The following is a 15627-nucleotide window of genomic DNA, read 5'->3' as shown; positions in this document are numbered from 1 at the left end:
GCATGAGCAGACTAGCCAATTCACTTCAACTCAGCTCACCTTACTAACCAGTGAGTCTCCTCTGAAGCATATTTTGCTGTTCCTCACATACCATATGGCTTTTGGCTTTTAACTTCCTGACACCCCTGATGTTCGTTGATCAGGTGCCGTTCTTTAACCAAAGTTATGCAACTCGTTAGCATGACCCTGAAATCGGACTGAACCTTGCCAATAGGTAATCACTTGAGTTAGAGGGATTATCTCTCTATCTCCTTCTCTTCCTCAACTGTCTATTTCCCTCCCTCACACACACACACACACACACACCCCTTCTCCTTCGCTTTCTGGAAGGACCGACGGGTGAATCAATCTGGGTTCGGCCTCCATTCCTCCACCGTCTTATCAGAAAGAGCGGGTGCCGCCCGATGGTCTAGATTTGAGATGATCTACATGCCTTTATGTAAGTGGAGCTAATCCATCACAGCCTAGCAAGGTGAGGAGCAGCCAGAGTCCTGGCTCCTCATCACTCTAACTCACACCTCTCCCGCGCTCTATGCCTGACACTAAAAGGAGAAAGCACTCTTTCTCCACCATAGTGGCTCCAACCTGTAACTAATGTCTGGCCACTTCATCAAATCCACTTAAGCTATGGCTCCTGCCAGGGAAATCAGTTAGAGGAAATCTTACTTGTCATCGAACCACCATAACCAGCATAGATAATGGACATGTGCTCTTGACACTAAAGCGTTTATTTGATTATTTAGAACAGGTCATTCATTCAGTCAAGTTGCAGAGAATCCATGTACAAAGGGATTACTCTTCTGCGGCGGGGGAAATCCTAACTAGCATAAATTCACCCAGCACTGATTCTTATTCCCAGCCCATCCAATCTCTCCTGACTCTACCTCTCACACCCTCCTAAGTTTTCCACTCAACCTGCTCAGTCCCTCCGACGCCTCGTATCCCATTCCACAATTAATTCACTTGCTTTATCCTCTGTTCCAGTCAAGGTCAGGGCCTGTGATATCTTAATTAAAGAAGAAAAGGAAGGAGAAGAAAGTTTTCCATCTTCAAATGAAGCCTCGAATTTGTGAGCTGTTCAATCACATCATTTAAACTCACTTAACCCCTAATTAATCCCCAACACCGCTCTGTTCACGAGGCCTCTCACTAATGAAATTAGACCAAAGGAAGCCCAGTAACATATTCCACTGCTGTCCCGGGTACAGGTGGGAGCACTAAGAATCATTCACACCATGAATATTCAGTCAGAACACAGCAGATCTGGTTCATGATAAAGGGTACATAAGCCTTGGGGGATGTTAGCTGAAATATATGAGCAGGGTAAAGTGGTGCCAAAAAAAAACCCTAACCCTAACAAAAGTTATTATTTGCATTAAATAAGTCCCTAAATAGAACGCATACAGATTAACCATCACTGATTCGGGTCTTTATTTATCAGCCTTTGTCAACATCTGGATCTCTCCTAACACATTTTTGTACGTATATTACTCAAATCAAACAAAAGTGAATTGGGTATCGTTGAATACTGTTCTATGTTGATATTATATGATTATTTAAACAACCCTACATCCGCTTCTCTCTCTAGTCATTCGCTTTTTTATTAGTCATAAAGGACTTACTCATTCACATTTGATTGTATGACAACTGACATACTGAAGCTACACTGGTTCACGTGTAGCATGCCAAGGCACAGAACATTAAGTGAAATATTACAATAAAACTACATGTAGGCATGTATTCAACCCATTGTCATTCCTTCACGTAATTTGGTCACATTCTCATAAAACAAGATAATATCCTTTCACAACCCCTGTAGTAGCAATTCTGAAGCCTCAGTTTAGGTGTCTGTGTGTGTAACATTGTCATCTGAAAAGTGAAAGCTGGGTTGAGGAGTTTGAGGTTGATGTTGTCATGTTGTCCGAGACGGTTTCAAGCCATGGGCAGCTCGTGATAGGCTGCATAACGTCCAGTCACGTAATGGTAGACCTTCGGAGGAGAGAGAGACCAGACGGCAAATAAGGGATGATAATAATGTACTTATCGACCTCTTACCAAAGGCACCGCTAATTCTAAAAAGCTAAGGAAATCAAAAGTCAAGGAAAGTGTGGTACTAAACTTTAACAACCGTAACTGACGTTCACCTCAAACAACCACTTCCTTCTACTTTTCCCTCCATCTCCCCATCAGCGCCTATGCTTTTAGTCATCATTGGCTACATTATGAGGCTCGTGCTAAAAGGTCCTCCATGTGTTCTCTCCGCTTAAGGGTTTATGTTCGTAAATGCGTGCAAAAAAAAAATCTAATAAAAAGAGCGTGTGCGATGGGACACGGTATCTGCGTCCCTGTGTATTTGTGCGCCTGCGCACCTCAGCTTGTGGTTCCGTGTGTGTGTGTCCGTGTGTGTGTCTACGTGCGTGCAGTCCCGAGCGGTCCCTACCTGCCTCTCGATGTCTGCCAGCAGGCTGCTGGCCCCCAGGCGGAAGAGGTGCGGGCTGAGCCACTCGTCCCCCAGCTCCTCCTTCATCAGGGTCAGCCACACCAGAGACTCCTGCGCTGTGCGGATCCCCCCCGCTGGCTTGAAGCCCACCTAGGGACATCAGGATGGACATTTCCTTTTTTACAAATAATAATAATGTCTTTAGGATATAAAGGATATACCCTTTAATGTCATTCTTTTTATATATATATATATATATATATATACAATTATTTCACTACTACAAAATAAATATGCTGACAAATTCACACATAGCTGCTCTTCACTCCACTGAGTGGTGTCAACCCAAGGCAAGATGCACAGTACGAATCAGACCATCGTTTTCCTCAACTTCACCTTATGGCCTGTGCGCAGGAAGTAGTCACGGATGGCCCTAACCATCACTATGGCAACGGGGTACGTAGCATTGACGGACTCCTTCCCAGTGGAGGTCTTGATGAAGTCTGATCCTGTCGGTTGGGAAAGAAACATGGGGTCTGTTTTGTTACTTTCAATAACATGGGGGTTTTACTGCCCTTATTAACCCTCGTGCTGCCTTCGGGTCACATGACCCAAAGGTTCATAACGAACCATCGTTGTGTTTACCCAATTTTACCCAATACAAAAACAAATTAAAATAATTTTCTTTTAACCTTCGCAATGTGGGGGGTCTGAGACAGCCCAACGGTTAAAAGAAAAGGCTTCACTTTGTCTTTGTATGCGGTAAATCTGTCGCAATACGACGGTGGGTCACAATGACTGATGGGTCAGAATGACCCGAAGATAACACAAGGGTTAAAGCACTGTGAGTTGTGCTCTCTCATAACACTAAGGCCAGAAGGCCTATCAATGTCTCAGGAGGAATTCTAGGCAACACAAGACAGCAGACATTGGGAGAAGACTCAGAGCAGGGGGAGTCTCGATATCAGATAGGCGAACATTTGGATGACAGGTAAAAAGGTTGTACAGTAGAGAACAGTCGAGATACAGTAGAGCAACAGTAGAGAACAGTAGAGCTACAGTAGAGCAACAGTAGAGAACAGTAGAGCTACAGTAGAGGAACAGTAGAGCTACAGTAGAGAACAGTAGAGCTACAGTAGAGGAACAGTAGAGCTACAGTAGAGAACAGTAGAGCAACAGTAGAGGAACAGTAGAGTGTGTTTTAGGGTGTTGAGGACGAGCCCCTCCTGGAGACAGGACTACGGTGGCCTGGAGTGCCCAGACGAGAGCATATGCTGCACGAGGCAGCTCACAGAGGGTGTGTGCCCGTTCATCAATAAAAAGCTTCATTTTTCCTTTCCCCTCCCTTCAGAAGCAATTATGTTTTATCAGCTTTCTTGATAAAAATAGAAGACGGAATGACGCTTTTAATAGATGAACCACAAATTGTGGCCTGGTAAAAAATCGCCCCCTTCTGCCTCCCTGGTGCATAATGACTGTTCATTACCGATGAGAACAAGATGAACATTTTCCAGTTCATTAAAGACATGTTCTATGTAGTTTTTCCAGTCAGGTTTTTTTGCTCTCTCTCTCTACTTTCTCTTTCCCACTCTCCCTCAAACTGGCATAATCCTTAAGATTCGTTATGGGGAGTGTTAATTACTAGATAATGGATAACGGTTATTAAACATGGGTGGCGGTAATGAAGCTCTATTCATTTGCGCGGGCAGGGGGATACTGCAGGAGGGAGAGCGGAGTAAAATAGCCGGCATCGGAGATTAATAGCGTGAAATTATCATTCAATTTCAGGAATCTCATACGCAATTCATAGGAACAAGGGGAGATTAAGGAGCCAGTGTGGCGACAAAAGCAATGCATTTTAATAATGATCTCTATCGGGACCGCTGACAATTTGGAAGCGTAATCGGCTTACTCTGTGATGGCTAGTTAAGCGTACAGCGTATGAGAGAGAGAGAGAGAGAGAGAGAGAGAGAGAGAGAGAGAGAGAGAGAGAGAGAGAGAGAGAGAGAGAGAGAGAGAGAGAAGGAGAGAGAGAGAGAGAGAGAGAGAGAGAGAGAGAGAGAGAGAGAGAGAGAGAGAGAGAGAGAGAGAGAGAGAGAGAGAGAGAGAGAGAGAGAGAGAGAGAGAGAGAGAGAGAGAGAGAGAGAGAGAGAGAGAGAGAGAGAGAGAGAGAGAGAGAGAGAGAGAGAGAGAGATGAATCAGGCTACATTACCAAAAGGAAAGAGGGAAAAAACCTAAGCAACAGCCCCACACTGTGGACATCACCACACACTGCACTATGTCTTCTTGGAAAAACTTGTTGATTGCTAGTCATCCACATACAGTTCAGTTTGCTCAGATCCAAAAACTTAAACTGTAACAAATAAAATAATAGTCAACAAATATGGTTGCACACACTGGAAAAACCTCAATCAGACTCCAACAGCAAGTCCGACTCACCAGCCATCATGGCCACCAGGCTGGCTTTGTAGACGTTGGTGTAGGTGCCCAGCTCTCCGATGGCCAGGATGCTCTTCATGTGAGCTTCCCCGCAGGCTGCCCTGAACCGACGAATCTCATCGTACATAGCTGAGCAGAGGGGAAACACACACACACGCACACACACATACAAACAAACGTGCGTTTCGCAAACAAAGAGGCCATCCACGTGGTACGACGTCAATGTTGTTACCGTTTCCCCAAAGAGCTACATACAAAATGTCACCCTTGAAAAAGACTGAAAGCAGACGGGGTGTTTCCCAGGGAGTATTCACTTACCAAAGCTCTTGTAACTAAAGAGAAAACGCCCCCTTATCTGTTTTCCTGCCAGTTGAAGAGGACATACCTTGCCACTGTCCTGTGAGAGCCAGGGTCCTGTTGATCACAATGTCAATCTCCATGGCTCCGTCCTCCACCGCCATGCGCACCTCCTCCAGGCGGGTCTTTAGAGGCGTTTGGCCGGCTGGGAAACCAGTAGCAACTTGTAGAAAAGGAGAGTAGGTAGAGGAAGGTTAGAGTAGATTAGTATGTCTTTTGTTGAATAAGAAATGTGATTCAAAAACCAGGGTACACCAGTAGAACTTCATAAGGACACATATGGACAGATATGCTGAGACACTCCTTTAAATCTGCACTAGGTACGTTTATAAAATACATTCAAAAATGAGCAACAGCTCTCCCAGGTCGTCTGAACTTCCATGCTTTCCTCCAGTTCGAGTTTGATTGACAGTGGTTTTGCAAAATAAGCTAAGCAGGAAGACCCGCCTCCTCGAAGGCGACTGGCTGTTATGGGATTTGCACTTAGCTGTCTGTGTTGCTAAACAGCCCCCACAACAAGTTTATAGGGGTACCTATAAGGGGTACCTTTGAGGTTTCATGATGTAACATTTTCAAACGGACTTAACTTTGGTTTGTAACAATATTATTGTACCAGTCTTGTACCTGAGGCAACAGGTAGGCTTGAATTGGCAGCTTTCAGTGATTTGACAGCGTCTGCCACGCGGGATGGGTATACACACACTGCAGCAGTAGTCACACCTGTAGAGGAACCGGAATTACATTTCCATTTTAGTTACAGTAGAACAGTTCAAGTGTCACAGGAGTATAGCTCGTAAAGCTAAATAAAAGGCAATACTGCCCTCTAGTGGTTGAATAGGGTTTTGAAATTCAACAAATTGGGCCAAAGTGTGAGACGGTTACTTTATTCCAAGACAGGATCATGAATGACCACACACATTTTTTAACCCGGTCTCCACCAAGAAGAAGACAGACCTTTGTCGTGCATGTCCATGCTCCTCAGCAGGTCTTGACGGACAGGCTGAGTTGCTTTCAAGCACAGTCGGTGGACGTTGGACGGCGTGTCATCGCCGGCGAGGGTCGTTAGATCAATGCACGTCACTGCCCTTAGCAACCACGCAGCCTAAGGTGGACACAAGGGGATGTGTCACAACCAATTATAGTGGAATTATTCTGTATTGCTTCCCTATTCTTGTTTGCTTATTTACTGACAGATTTGGGGGGGGGAAATCCTTGGTGAAAATGTTGTCCTTGAAAACTGTTTGCCAGTACCTGCCATTGTTTTTTGGACAGCTTATGTCCTTGGATCTGCTGGGCTCTCTTCAGAACAGCCTGGGTATTCACACGCACCTTGGAGACCCACTCAAGGTCTACCAGGAAAAGAGAGGGATAGAAATAGGTTAGGGTGACAGCGCTTCCTTAGGGCCACTTCCTGGGGAAATGTGCTTCTACTGTTGGTTCAGTTTGTGACGTGTTTGTCACTACTGAGCCTACTGCAGTAACTGTCAGTGGGATTCCTGTAGTTGTCACATGACACTGTCAGGGCAGTCATGTGCATCAAATTAACCAGAAGGGTGCAAGAAGGTTGGTTAGGGTGCTTTACCTATGAAGTGTTTCGACTATACGTGCATCTAAGACTTAAGATATGGCCAGTGTTGCATCTAAGCTCATCAAGTTATTTAGCTAAACATTAACAAGGTGTCAGACAGACACAGTATCCAAAGTGACACTGTGTACTTCGATTGCACACGTGAATGTGGTATGGTATATACCTCCATACATTCTTTTTACAAAAAACATGCTATAAATAATATTCATAGCTGTTATACAAATACAAACTATAAAGGGGAATAACTTAACATCGATTAGGCTACCTAACAAGTTACATTCGCTACTGACTCTTCACAACTAGCTTGCTAGCAACATCTCTAGATATCCACGTGCTAATTAGGTAATATGGTCTACATTATCCTGGTCGGACGAACAAGCCTATCTTACCGAGGTCCATTCCCGGATTTCTTGCAGACATAGTCGACAATGTTACTTGTAAATGTAGACGAAATGTATGTGCCAAGCTGGTGTCCTAGTACTGGCTTTATTTGCTTACATTTAGGGTTAGGCAACTCTTCCTGACTGTACTGTTACTTCCGCTCCACTGTGACCGCCCCTCTCCACTGACCAATCAGAAGTAAGCTCTGAGAGGGGCGTCATCAAGCTATGACTTATGTTATAAATGTGTAATAAATGTTAAAAAAAGAAAAGTAAAATATATGTTTATATACCTTATGCATATGTACATTTATGAACCACCAGTTTCATTTAGAAAAGTATAACATCAACCACATTTATTCCAACAGGATTATTCTTTTTTAAAGAGCCTCCAACACAACTGGTGTACCCCTGCCCAAATAACTAACAGACTATACAAGTTTAGACACATCATATCTTTCAAGCACGTTGTGCCAGGCCACCCAGAAGCAGTACTAGTCAAATAAACTTTGGATAAAAGGTTTAACCTGAACATGTATTAAAGGATAAATGCTTTTTATTGCCACAACAGAAATTTATTTTCTATCACAATGCCAACCCAGTTCTGGAAGAAGCAAGAGCTTAGTGGACAAGGTCTACAAATCAAGAGAAAGAAGACAAGAAATATACATTTTTATTTATAATGTTATTTCTTCTAATGTACATTGCACTATACATAGTTTGATAGCATCTAATCCCTTTAAATCCATTGGTCAAGTAGGATTTCCTCCTTACTATTAAGGTTGTGTTGGGTTGGATGAGCTGTCTCTCTGCTGTCGAGCATGTGAGATTTGACCCCTGGGAAGTTTTACGTGCTTTAGTAATTGTTGCATTCCAGAGCTATGCAGGGGCACATGCGAACTGTGGCTTGTGAACTGGCTTCTCTGCCAAAACCATTCCACCACCATCTCTGTTTCCATGGAGCTCCTTCACAATATTATGCAGACGTTTGGGAGGCCTTGTAGTGTTTTATAGTCTATGTGAAAGTCTATATAAAACAAGGGTTGCTGAACGTTGCTCTACCTTTACAGTACTTTTCCCTTCACTGTTGAGGATTCTGTGGTGTGTTAAAAGAAAGAAAGGTGTGTGGTCGCAAACGTTAATAGGCTTTATATTTGAACATGTCTGAGAGTATTGTTTGAAACACAAATCGTAATATAGCTGCAAGCGCCAATGGTGGATTCCTCCTCAAATTGCAAAATATTGTAAAATTGACATGCTAGAGGGTTAGACTTAACTGTTTACAAAGGAATCGTAAAAGCAAATTTCAACCTGCAAAAATGTTACTCATTGCATAAACCAGGATTTGAACCACAAGCACCTGGTTTACAAATGCTACATTCTAACAATCTGAGCCACAGGCATTGCATTGTGTGAATGATCACATTGAACGATCATTGTGAATGGGATTTTATACATATATTCTTCTATGGCAAGCGATGTCAGATTTGTCCCAGGTTCAAACTATAATTCAGTCACCTTTTGATGTATCAAGGGGCATCATCTCTTCTTTCTAGAGCTGTAATTTCAAATGAATGGCCAGTGTCCAGAAAGCTGACATTTTGTTCATATATAATATAAATGAATGTCAACTGTAAAGACAGCAGGCATTTCTTGTCCAGGTATGATATCAAATGAATGGCCAGTGTCCAAAACGGCCAAATATTGTAAAATGTACATAGTAGAGGGTTACACTTGTTCTGCCAACAAAGGAACCGTAAAATCTCTGAATGCATCAGGATTTGAACAACTGCAAACTGAGCCTTAGGCACCATCATGTTTCGAAGGTTTGTTTGCAAGAGTACAGAGTGACTAAAGTGAATTGTAATACGCAGTCCATTTAACAGTCCACTAGATGCCAGTATAATACCGATTTGAACAGATACTGAGTTATGCGCACTTTTCTAGACTAGGTTTTCCCCCTAAAGTTATCAATTTACTGTGCATATTTTGAACGTTGAACAAAGAACCCTACGTGTAGACTATATATCAGATATTGGTTGCTTTAGCCTGCTTTGCAAAGAAGCAGAATAAAGTGCTTGGTAGATCATTTTCCCTCAATTGGTAGGCTAGTCGTAAAAATTGGGAAGTTGCTAATTAAACGGCAAAGCTGACCTTTTTTTATTATTATTTAGTAGTATTTATATCGGCACTGAAGGTTAACCCATCGGCTTATCGGCCCATCGAGTACTTCATTAAGACACCCTGATTCCGACTGACGAGTACGACTACCTAAATGGCGCCCGCCATACTGAACTCGAATTGTTTATAGGCCGTGTAGGCTAAGTCGCATAATAATTTGATTAAGTGAAATCAAAATGCCTCCTCACAATTTCTCGACTCGAATAGCATAGCCTACTACAGATTACACGTGTTGCTTTCTCAAGTATAATACCCCTCACTCATTAAATGTGGTGTACATGTGGCTACACGACCTTGTTCGAAATTCTGTATAATCTTGCATTTAAGTATTTTGTTGTCTACAAAATCTCTGCATTTGTCTTGCTTCATTGTTCATGTTTTGTCATGGGATACCTTTGATAGGATAGCAGCATCCTGCTTTAGGTTTCACTCTCATTTGATGCAGTGGGCCTCTTGACAACATCTGTTGCCTAAATGAAAATTGAAGCCTCAAAATTGGACATTCTCAGAGTTTTACTCTTCTCACAAACTAAATGTGAATATTTTGATATCTATATATAGATTAATATGGAAAAAATGCATGGGTCTCATCTCACTGTGAGACAAGTTACAGAAGCATCTGTAAATAGCCAACAAGCCTGTCTTTGATTCCAAACTAAATGTGAATGGTGTGCAAGTTAGTCCACTTAAGGGTGGTTTTATGCACCAACTGGAGAGGGAGGTTCCTGCCTATGTGGTTCCGTCTACCCACTAAGTCTGTACTTCATTAAAATGAGGTCATTTACAAAGCCAAGGAGGAGGGGGGAGGGGAGGGCACAGGAGAAGGGAAGTAAGGGGCAAACTGAAACCAAAATGAGTCACAGAGCCAGAGACGAGCGAGGGGGAAATCTTTCCTCAATGACTGTGTTCCCCTGGCCTGGATCTTACCGCAGCACGCGGGGCTTAGCCTGGTGACAGCACTTTGAGTCACATAGCAACCATCCGGCCCAACCCTTGAAAGGGACAGCCACCCAGCCAGCCGGCCAGCTCTATGTGCATGACTCAGTGCCCCACTGTTACAATATAAACACTCAAAAGAGATACAAAGCTAACCATGGGTTACGCTCACCCGCCCTCTGTACACATGCACATATGCGTGCGGTGTACGCACCCACACTCGTACACATTCTCTTCTGTTTTGTTGGGGGGGGGGTTCATTCACTTTTTCAGTCTCACAACATGTCGTCTACAGTCAGACACTGTCATTATGGGCTAACGCACCTACAGAGACAAACACACCTCCCTCCCACATACTCCCACACCTCCCTACCCACACTCACCCAGTCCAGGGTTTGAGTCAGAGTAGGAACTGGAGATGCTGCCATCCGCCCACTTCCTGGTACGTAGGAGGAGGGTAGCTGGCTGGAAAGAGTCTCTCATGTCACCTGACTCACACTTGTAAAATGGTAATTTAGAAGAATTACCAGGGATCAAGTTATTCGGCCATTGTTGTTTATTTGATATTTTTTTAAGAAATATTTCTCTGATGTACCTCATTGTACTACCTTGAAATATATTAATATGACTTTAGGTGGTGTAAATACATTTACATTTAGTCATTTAGCAGACGCTCTTATCCAGAGCGACTTACAGTAAGTACAGGGACATTCCCCGAGGCAAGTAGGGTGAAGTGCCTTGCCCAAGGACACAACGTCAGTTGGCATGACCGGGAACCGAACTGGCAACCTTCGGATTACTAGCCCGATTCCCTCACCGCCCAGCCACCTGACTCCCCTAACCCTAACCCTAAATAACACGTGAAGATTTCTGTTGTCTCTCAACATAACAGCAGACTGTTTTGAAAATGGTAGAGCTATCTAATTCATTTCACTTTCACAATGCGTCTGCATGGGAATGGGTATGACTCCATTCATTGTAAAACTCCAATCTGTGTGTCAGGTGACTTGTCAGACTTCCTTTTCCACCATAAAGGAAGGATGCTGGCTGGGGGGTGGAGGTGTGGGAGTGAAGCAGAGCGACTGATGAGAGGAAGTTGAAAGGGAAACAGTGAAATATTCTCTTTACATCAGGATAGATATGATCATTATCCACATTATAAATTTGGTTGTGGTTGTGTGTGTGTGTGTATTTACATGGTGCTCCTACAACGCGTGTGTGAGTGTGTGTGTGTGTGTGTGTGTGTGTGTGCGTTGCTCGTGTGTTTCCACTGCTGTGTGATTGTGATAAGCGTGATAAGCCAGTCAGAAGACAGACGGGTAACCTTAACCTCATCCTGACAGAGTGGGGGGGGGGGGGGGGGGGGGGGGGGGGACGACAATGCGGATGAGCTCTGGGCTTCCTCCAGGCCAGACACCCAGACGTCCCAATCCAAACACATGTCTACAGGAAGTGAACTACCCCAGTGTGGCCTCAGCAGACCAAGGCCCAGCACTCATCCTCTGCAACCTCGCATTTCTTAGACACTTAGGAGAGCAGACCACTCAGAGATCACTGACCCAGCATGGAAGGACAACAAAGGGCCTTTAAAATAAAAAAAAATCCGAAATAGATATGGGAAATGCAATTTCACACTTGTCAAGGGGCCCCTTATCATCTTAGCGGCCGAGATTGTTTCTAAAACCTCAAAGTAGATCTGTCTGCGGAATGTGATGAAGTGTTCATAAAACATATCGAGGAATTTCTGAAGTGGTCTCTTGTCATATAACTTCCTCACTTAGGATGCTATATGACTGTCCCTCTGTCACCCTTACACTTGTGGTCCGCATTGGAATAATGGACGATGTTCTGTCTCAAGTGTTGTTTAACTTTCTCTTAAAAAAAAAAAAAACTTCTGGTTTTTGTTCTGTTGCAGGGACCCTAAAAGATCTGGACAGTTGCTGAGGTAGGTTTTGTAGAGTGAGAGCCAGTAAACTAGATTAGTTATTTTGCTAATAAATCACGTGAGGTCACCCGCAACACCTCCAGGTCTGCTGCTCAAGCCTGGGATGAGCTGGGAAGTCAAGCAGACGCCAGGGGAGTGATTGTCCCATTCTGTCTTCTCTGAGGATATCCGGAAGTTGGACTTCCTGACACAAAAAGTGGGATATTTAGGTTAAATATTTACTCAAGAGTTTGGGAAGTGGCTGGAGGGGGTAGCGTATTTTTACAGCAGGGGCATTGTACAGCTTTGGTTTATCACGCAGTGCCTGTCGCAGATCCTGCTCATTGTTACTGTCAATATTTCTGCTGTGTGTGAGAAACTGTGACTGTCTGTGCAATGGTTCTGATGGTCTGGACAGCCTCTGGCCTATCATGGAAGCTCTCTACTTGTTTAATGTACCAAAACAGAAGACATCCTCTAACAATAGAACAAATTGTACTGGTTAGGTGAGCATAACTTGGTTTGAGTCGTTTTAGCGGGTTTCTTTGGTCAAACTTGTTGGTTATTATCAGGTGCCCATTCCTTTTTAACCGGTCATTAAAAGTCCCACTCACTGCAATATGTGCCAGTATATTTTTAAACTAGCTAGCCCCTCCCTCCAATGCAAACCATTCTCAAATTCTGTAAGATGTGAGAGGGGGTGGGCGATTAGGCCATGCCAACGATATACACAAGTCAAAGGGGAGCTGAAGAGGACCATTTCTTAAGGCTGGGTGGACTCCCCTCTCCCCACTCCGAATGGGAGCCCCCACTCTCCCCCCTCCCTGCCTCCCCCCTCCTCTTCAGGGTCAATCGGGAGGAATTAGTGCAAGGCTTTATGATGTGTGCTGGCACTAACAACAGAGCATGAGAGGGGGGCTGTCTGATGAGTGACGGGCCTTGTCACAGAACAGGGCGCGGGGGGGCCTTTGATGTGGGACCGCGCCGCGATTCGCAGACCCCCGTCGGGGTCAAAGGGCAGGGGCTCTGAGGTGGCCACGTCTCCCAAACCAGTTCCCCCCAAGAAAAGAAGTAAGGGGCAGGAGGGAGAGAGATGTTACAGAGGGGAGGAGTGCTCTTGAAAATATAGAGGGTGGGGGTGGGTGGGGGCAAGGAAGGAGGGGGGGGGGTTACAATAGGAAGAAACAATACAATGGTTATAAATTCTTAATCCCATCAAAAACTGTACCTTGAGCCTCTGTGAAGGGAATTGAAATGGACAGAAAGGCCTGCTTTGTCACTCCTGCCCTGGGACGACCCTTTAGAACAGCAAACTCTGAGTGACGCACGTTCACCCCCCTGTAACCTTCAGTTCCTCAAACACACTGATTGTAGTCTGTGTGTGTGTGTGTGTTTTCACTAACATGAAACACCCGTCTTTTTCCAGGTCTTGCCATGACAAGATTCTACAGGCCTCCAAATAATAAATGTCAAGGGAAAGTAAGTTTCCCTGCCTGTGATGGTGTTTTGTCTTAGAAATGCCAAGTGATAGCAGTGTACAGTAATCCATGTTGAGTAATGTTCTCGCAAAGTAAATAAAGATTGTGTACACAATTTATGTATGACTTGAGCTCTCTGGTATTTTCCATACATTTCTGTAGACACCAAAAGAACTGGATGGATCTGTAACTGATGTGAAAGCTATACATTATATTTATAATCTGTAGATTATATATATATATGAAATGTATATGTCTATAAAATATATAATGATGAAAAAGATGGTTATGAAAAGAACTTCAGAAACTCAACACACTAGAGAGTTCACAGATGACATTTTTATTGTGCTGATTAAGGCTGTGAATATCTATAAAGAAATATTTTTTTTGCTTTATCAAGCGAGCAATCTGAAGTGTAGTCAAAGACAGCAATACTAGGTGGGTAGAGAAAGCGATAAAAGTTAGATACTGTAGAAGGTATAATTTGAAATTATACAGAGGGAGGAGTTCGATTGAGAAAACAATGATATTTTCTCTCCAGACCTCTCCCCCACGGCTAACATAACTACGCAACATTGCATAATGTAAGAAAATATATGTTTTAAAGTTAAATGTCCAGTCTTACCTAATGACGGTGGAGAGGCAGAGAAGAACAGTCTCATCAAATTCATGCCCCACAAAAATAAACTATATATATAAAAAGGTATAGATGTTCTCCCTGTTCTCTAGGCCACCTGGATTTGAAGCAGATATTAAGTTTGAGAATGAGGTAACAGGAGGCTCTTTTGGAGGTAGTAATGTGTATTCGATTGTACTAGAACATGTTATCATGAAGATACAAGATTAACTTCATTAAGACTCCCAGAGCTAAAAGCACAACAACAGTGGCTTCCACACAATTCATATCAACATTGAGGTCAAATATGCAAATATCGGCTGGTGTTTATCCTTTGAACTCAAGTACACGGTTATGAAATACAATTCAAAGTTCATAAAGATCCCAAAATGCAAGATGACTATTACCTCAGTGATGAGTGTCAGCTATATGCGCCACAACATTTTGCCCTTTTTATGTTCTTTACTTAAATGCTGTGGCTATGTTGGTCTCAGCCATGAAACCCATCTGTTTTAAAGCCATGCTTTCAAAGCTACATCATGCCTTCGCCAGCTAACACAGGTATGCAGTTATTTCCGCCAGTGTAGTTCATTTATTTTTATAGTTGAATATTGGGGTGGACTGTCATGTGACTTTGTCCGTTATCAACAGCTTTACTGCTCTGAGGAAAGCACCAAATACTGAGTGAATGTTTCGTTGTTATATTGTGCTAGCTTGTTAACACAGACCTAGGACAGTGTACACATTCAGTTTATTTTCTGGTGTCCTCATTCTTTGTGTATTTAAGTGATGTAGCCATTGAATCTGGATAAATAACTTGATCATGGTCCTCCCAACTGATAGGTATTCACTCTGAAAACATGCAAAAACCTTCCAAACCATGTGGTAGACACAAACCTTATTTTGGCAATTTGTCAAATTTCCCATGAGAAGAAAATTATGTCATGTTATGAGAGATCCAGTGGGATGTCGGATGACAGTCGGATGACAATGTTTCAGTACAAGAAAATGACGTAGCACTCTGGCTCCATATTAGCAAATACATTGAGATGTTTAAAGTTAAATGATGCAGACCTTGGTATGGTAAATACATTGAAGTGAAAATAGCTAATTCATACTAGTGTGAATGGCAAGGGCATGATGTTCACAGTTTAGACCTAGCTCCCTCTGAGGTGCTGCCTCAGGCCCAGTTTTGAGGATACCATGTTAAGTTTGCCATGGAGAGAAGCGGAAAATGGTGTATTCCATCACTACGTAAGAAGCATTTTCTCATACATCTGGTTTTAA

General features: G+C 43.3%; 1 protein-coding gene across 1 annotated transcript; it reads right to left on the bottom strand.

The window, feature by feature from the left end:
* Positions 1-1350: 1350 nt before the first annotated feature.
* dera (deoxyribose-phosphate aldolase (putative)) lies at positions 1351-7366 on the bottom strand. The gene is made up of 9 exons (XM_062483399.1): positions 7215-7366; positions 6489-6586; positions 6192-6339; positions 5862-5957; positions 5266-5400; positions 4881-5009; positions 2837-2949; positions 2441-2590; positions 1351-1989 (listed from the first exon to the last, which is right to left on the bottom strand). Exons 1-9 carry the CDS (start codon positions 7243-7245, stop codon positions 1933-1935), a joined length of 957 nt encoding a protein of 318 aa, XP_062339383.1. The 5' UTR covers positions 7246-7366; the 3' UTR covers positions 1351-1932.
* Between the last annotated feature and the right edge of the window lie 8261 nt (positions 7367-15627).

This window comes from Osmerus eperlanus, chromosome 17 (assembly GCF_963692335.1).
Source record: "Osmerus eperlanus chromosome 17, fOsmEpe2.1, whole genome shotgun sequence".
Taxonomy (NCBI): domain Eukaryota; kingdom Metazoa; phylum Chordata; class Actinopteri; order Osmeriformes; family Osmeridae; genus Osmerus; species Osmerus eperlanus.
Note: the sequence above shows the minus strand (reverse complement) of the source record. Positions and strands in the feature narration are given on the sequence as shown.

What these genes read in the sequence shown, in the direction of transcription:
- dera (XM_062483399.1), bottom strand. Translation starts at nt 7,245, where the DNA reads ATGTCTGCAAGAAATCCGGGAATGGACCTCG. An exon ending in TGTCCAAAAAACAATGGCAG is followed by an intron (nt 6,340 to 6,488) that starts GTACTGGCAAAC and finishes TGTCCACCTTAG; the next exon opens with GCTGCGTGGTTGCTAAGGGC. An exon ending in CCTGGTGGCCATGATGGCTG is followed by an intron (nt 2,950 to 4,880) that starts GTGAGTCGGACT and finishes CCCAACCGACAG; the next exon opens with GATCAGACTTCATCAAGACC.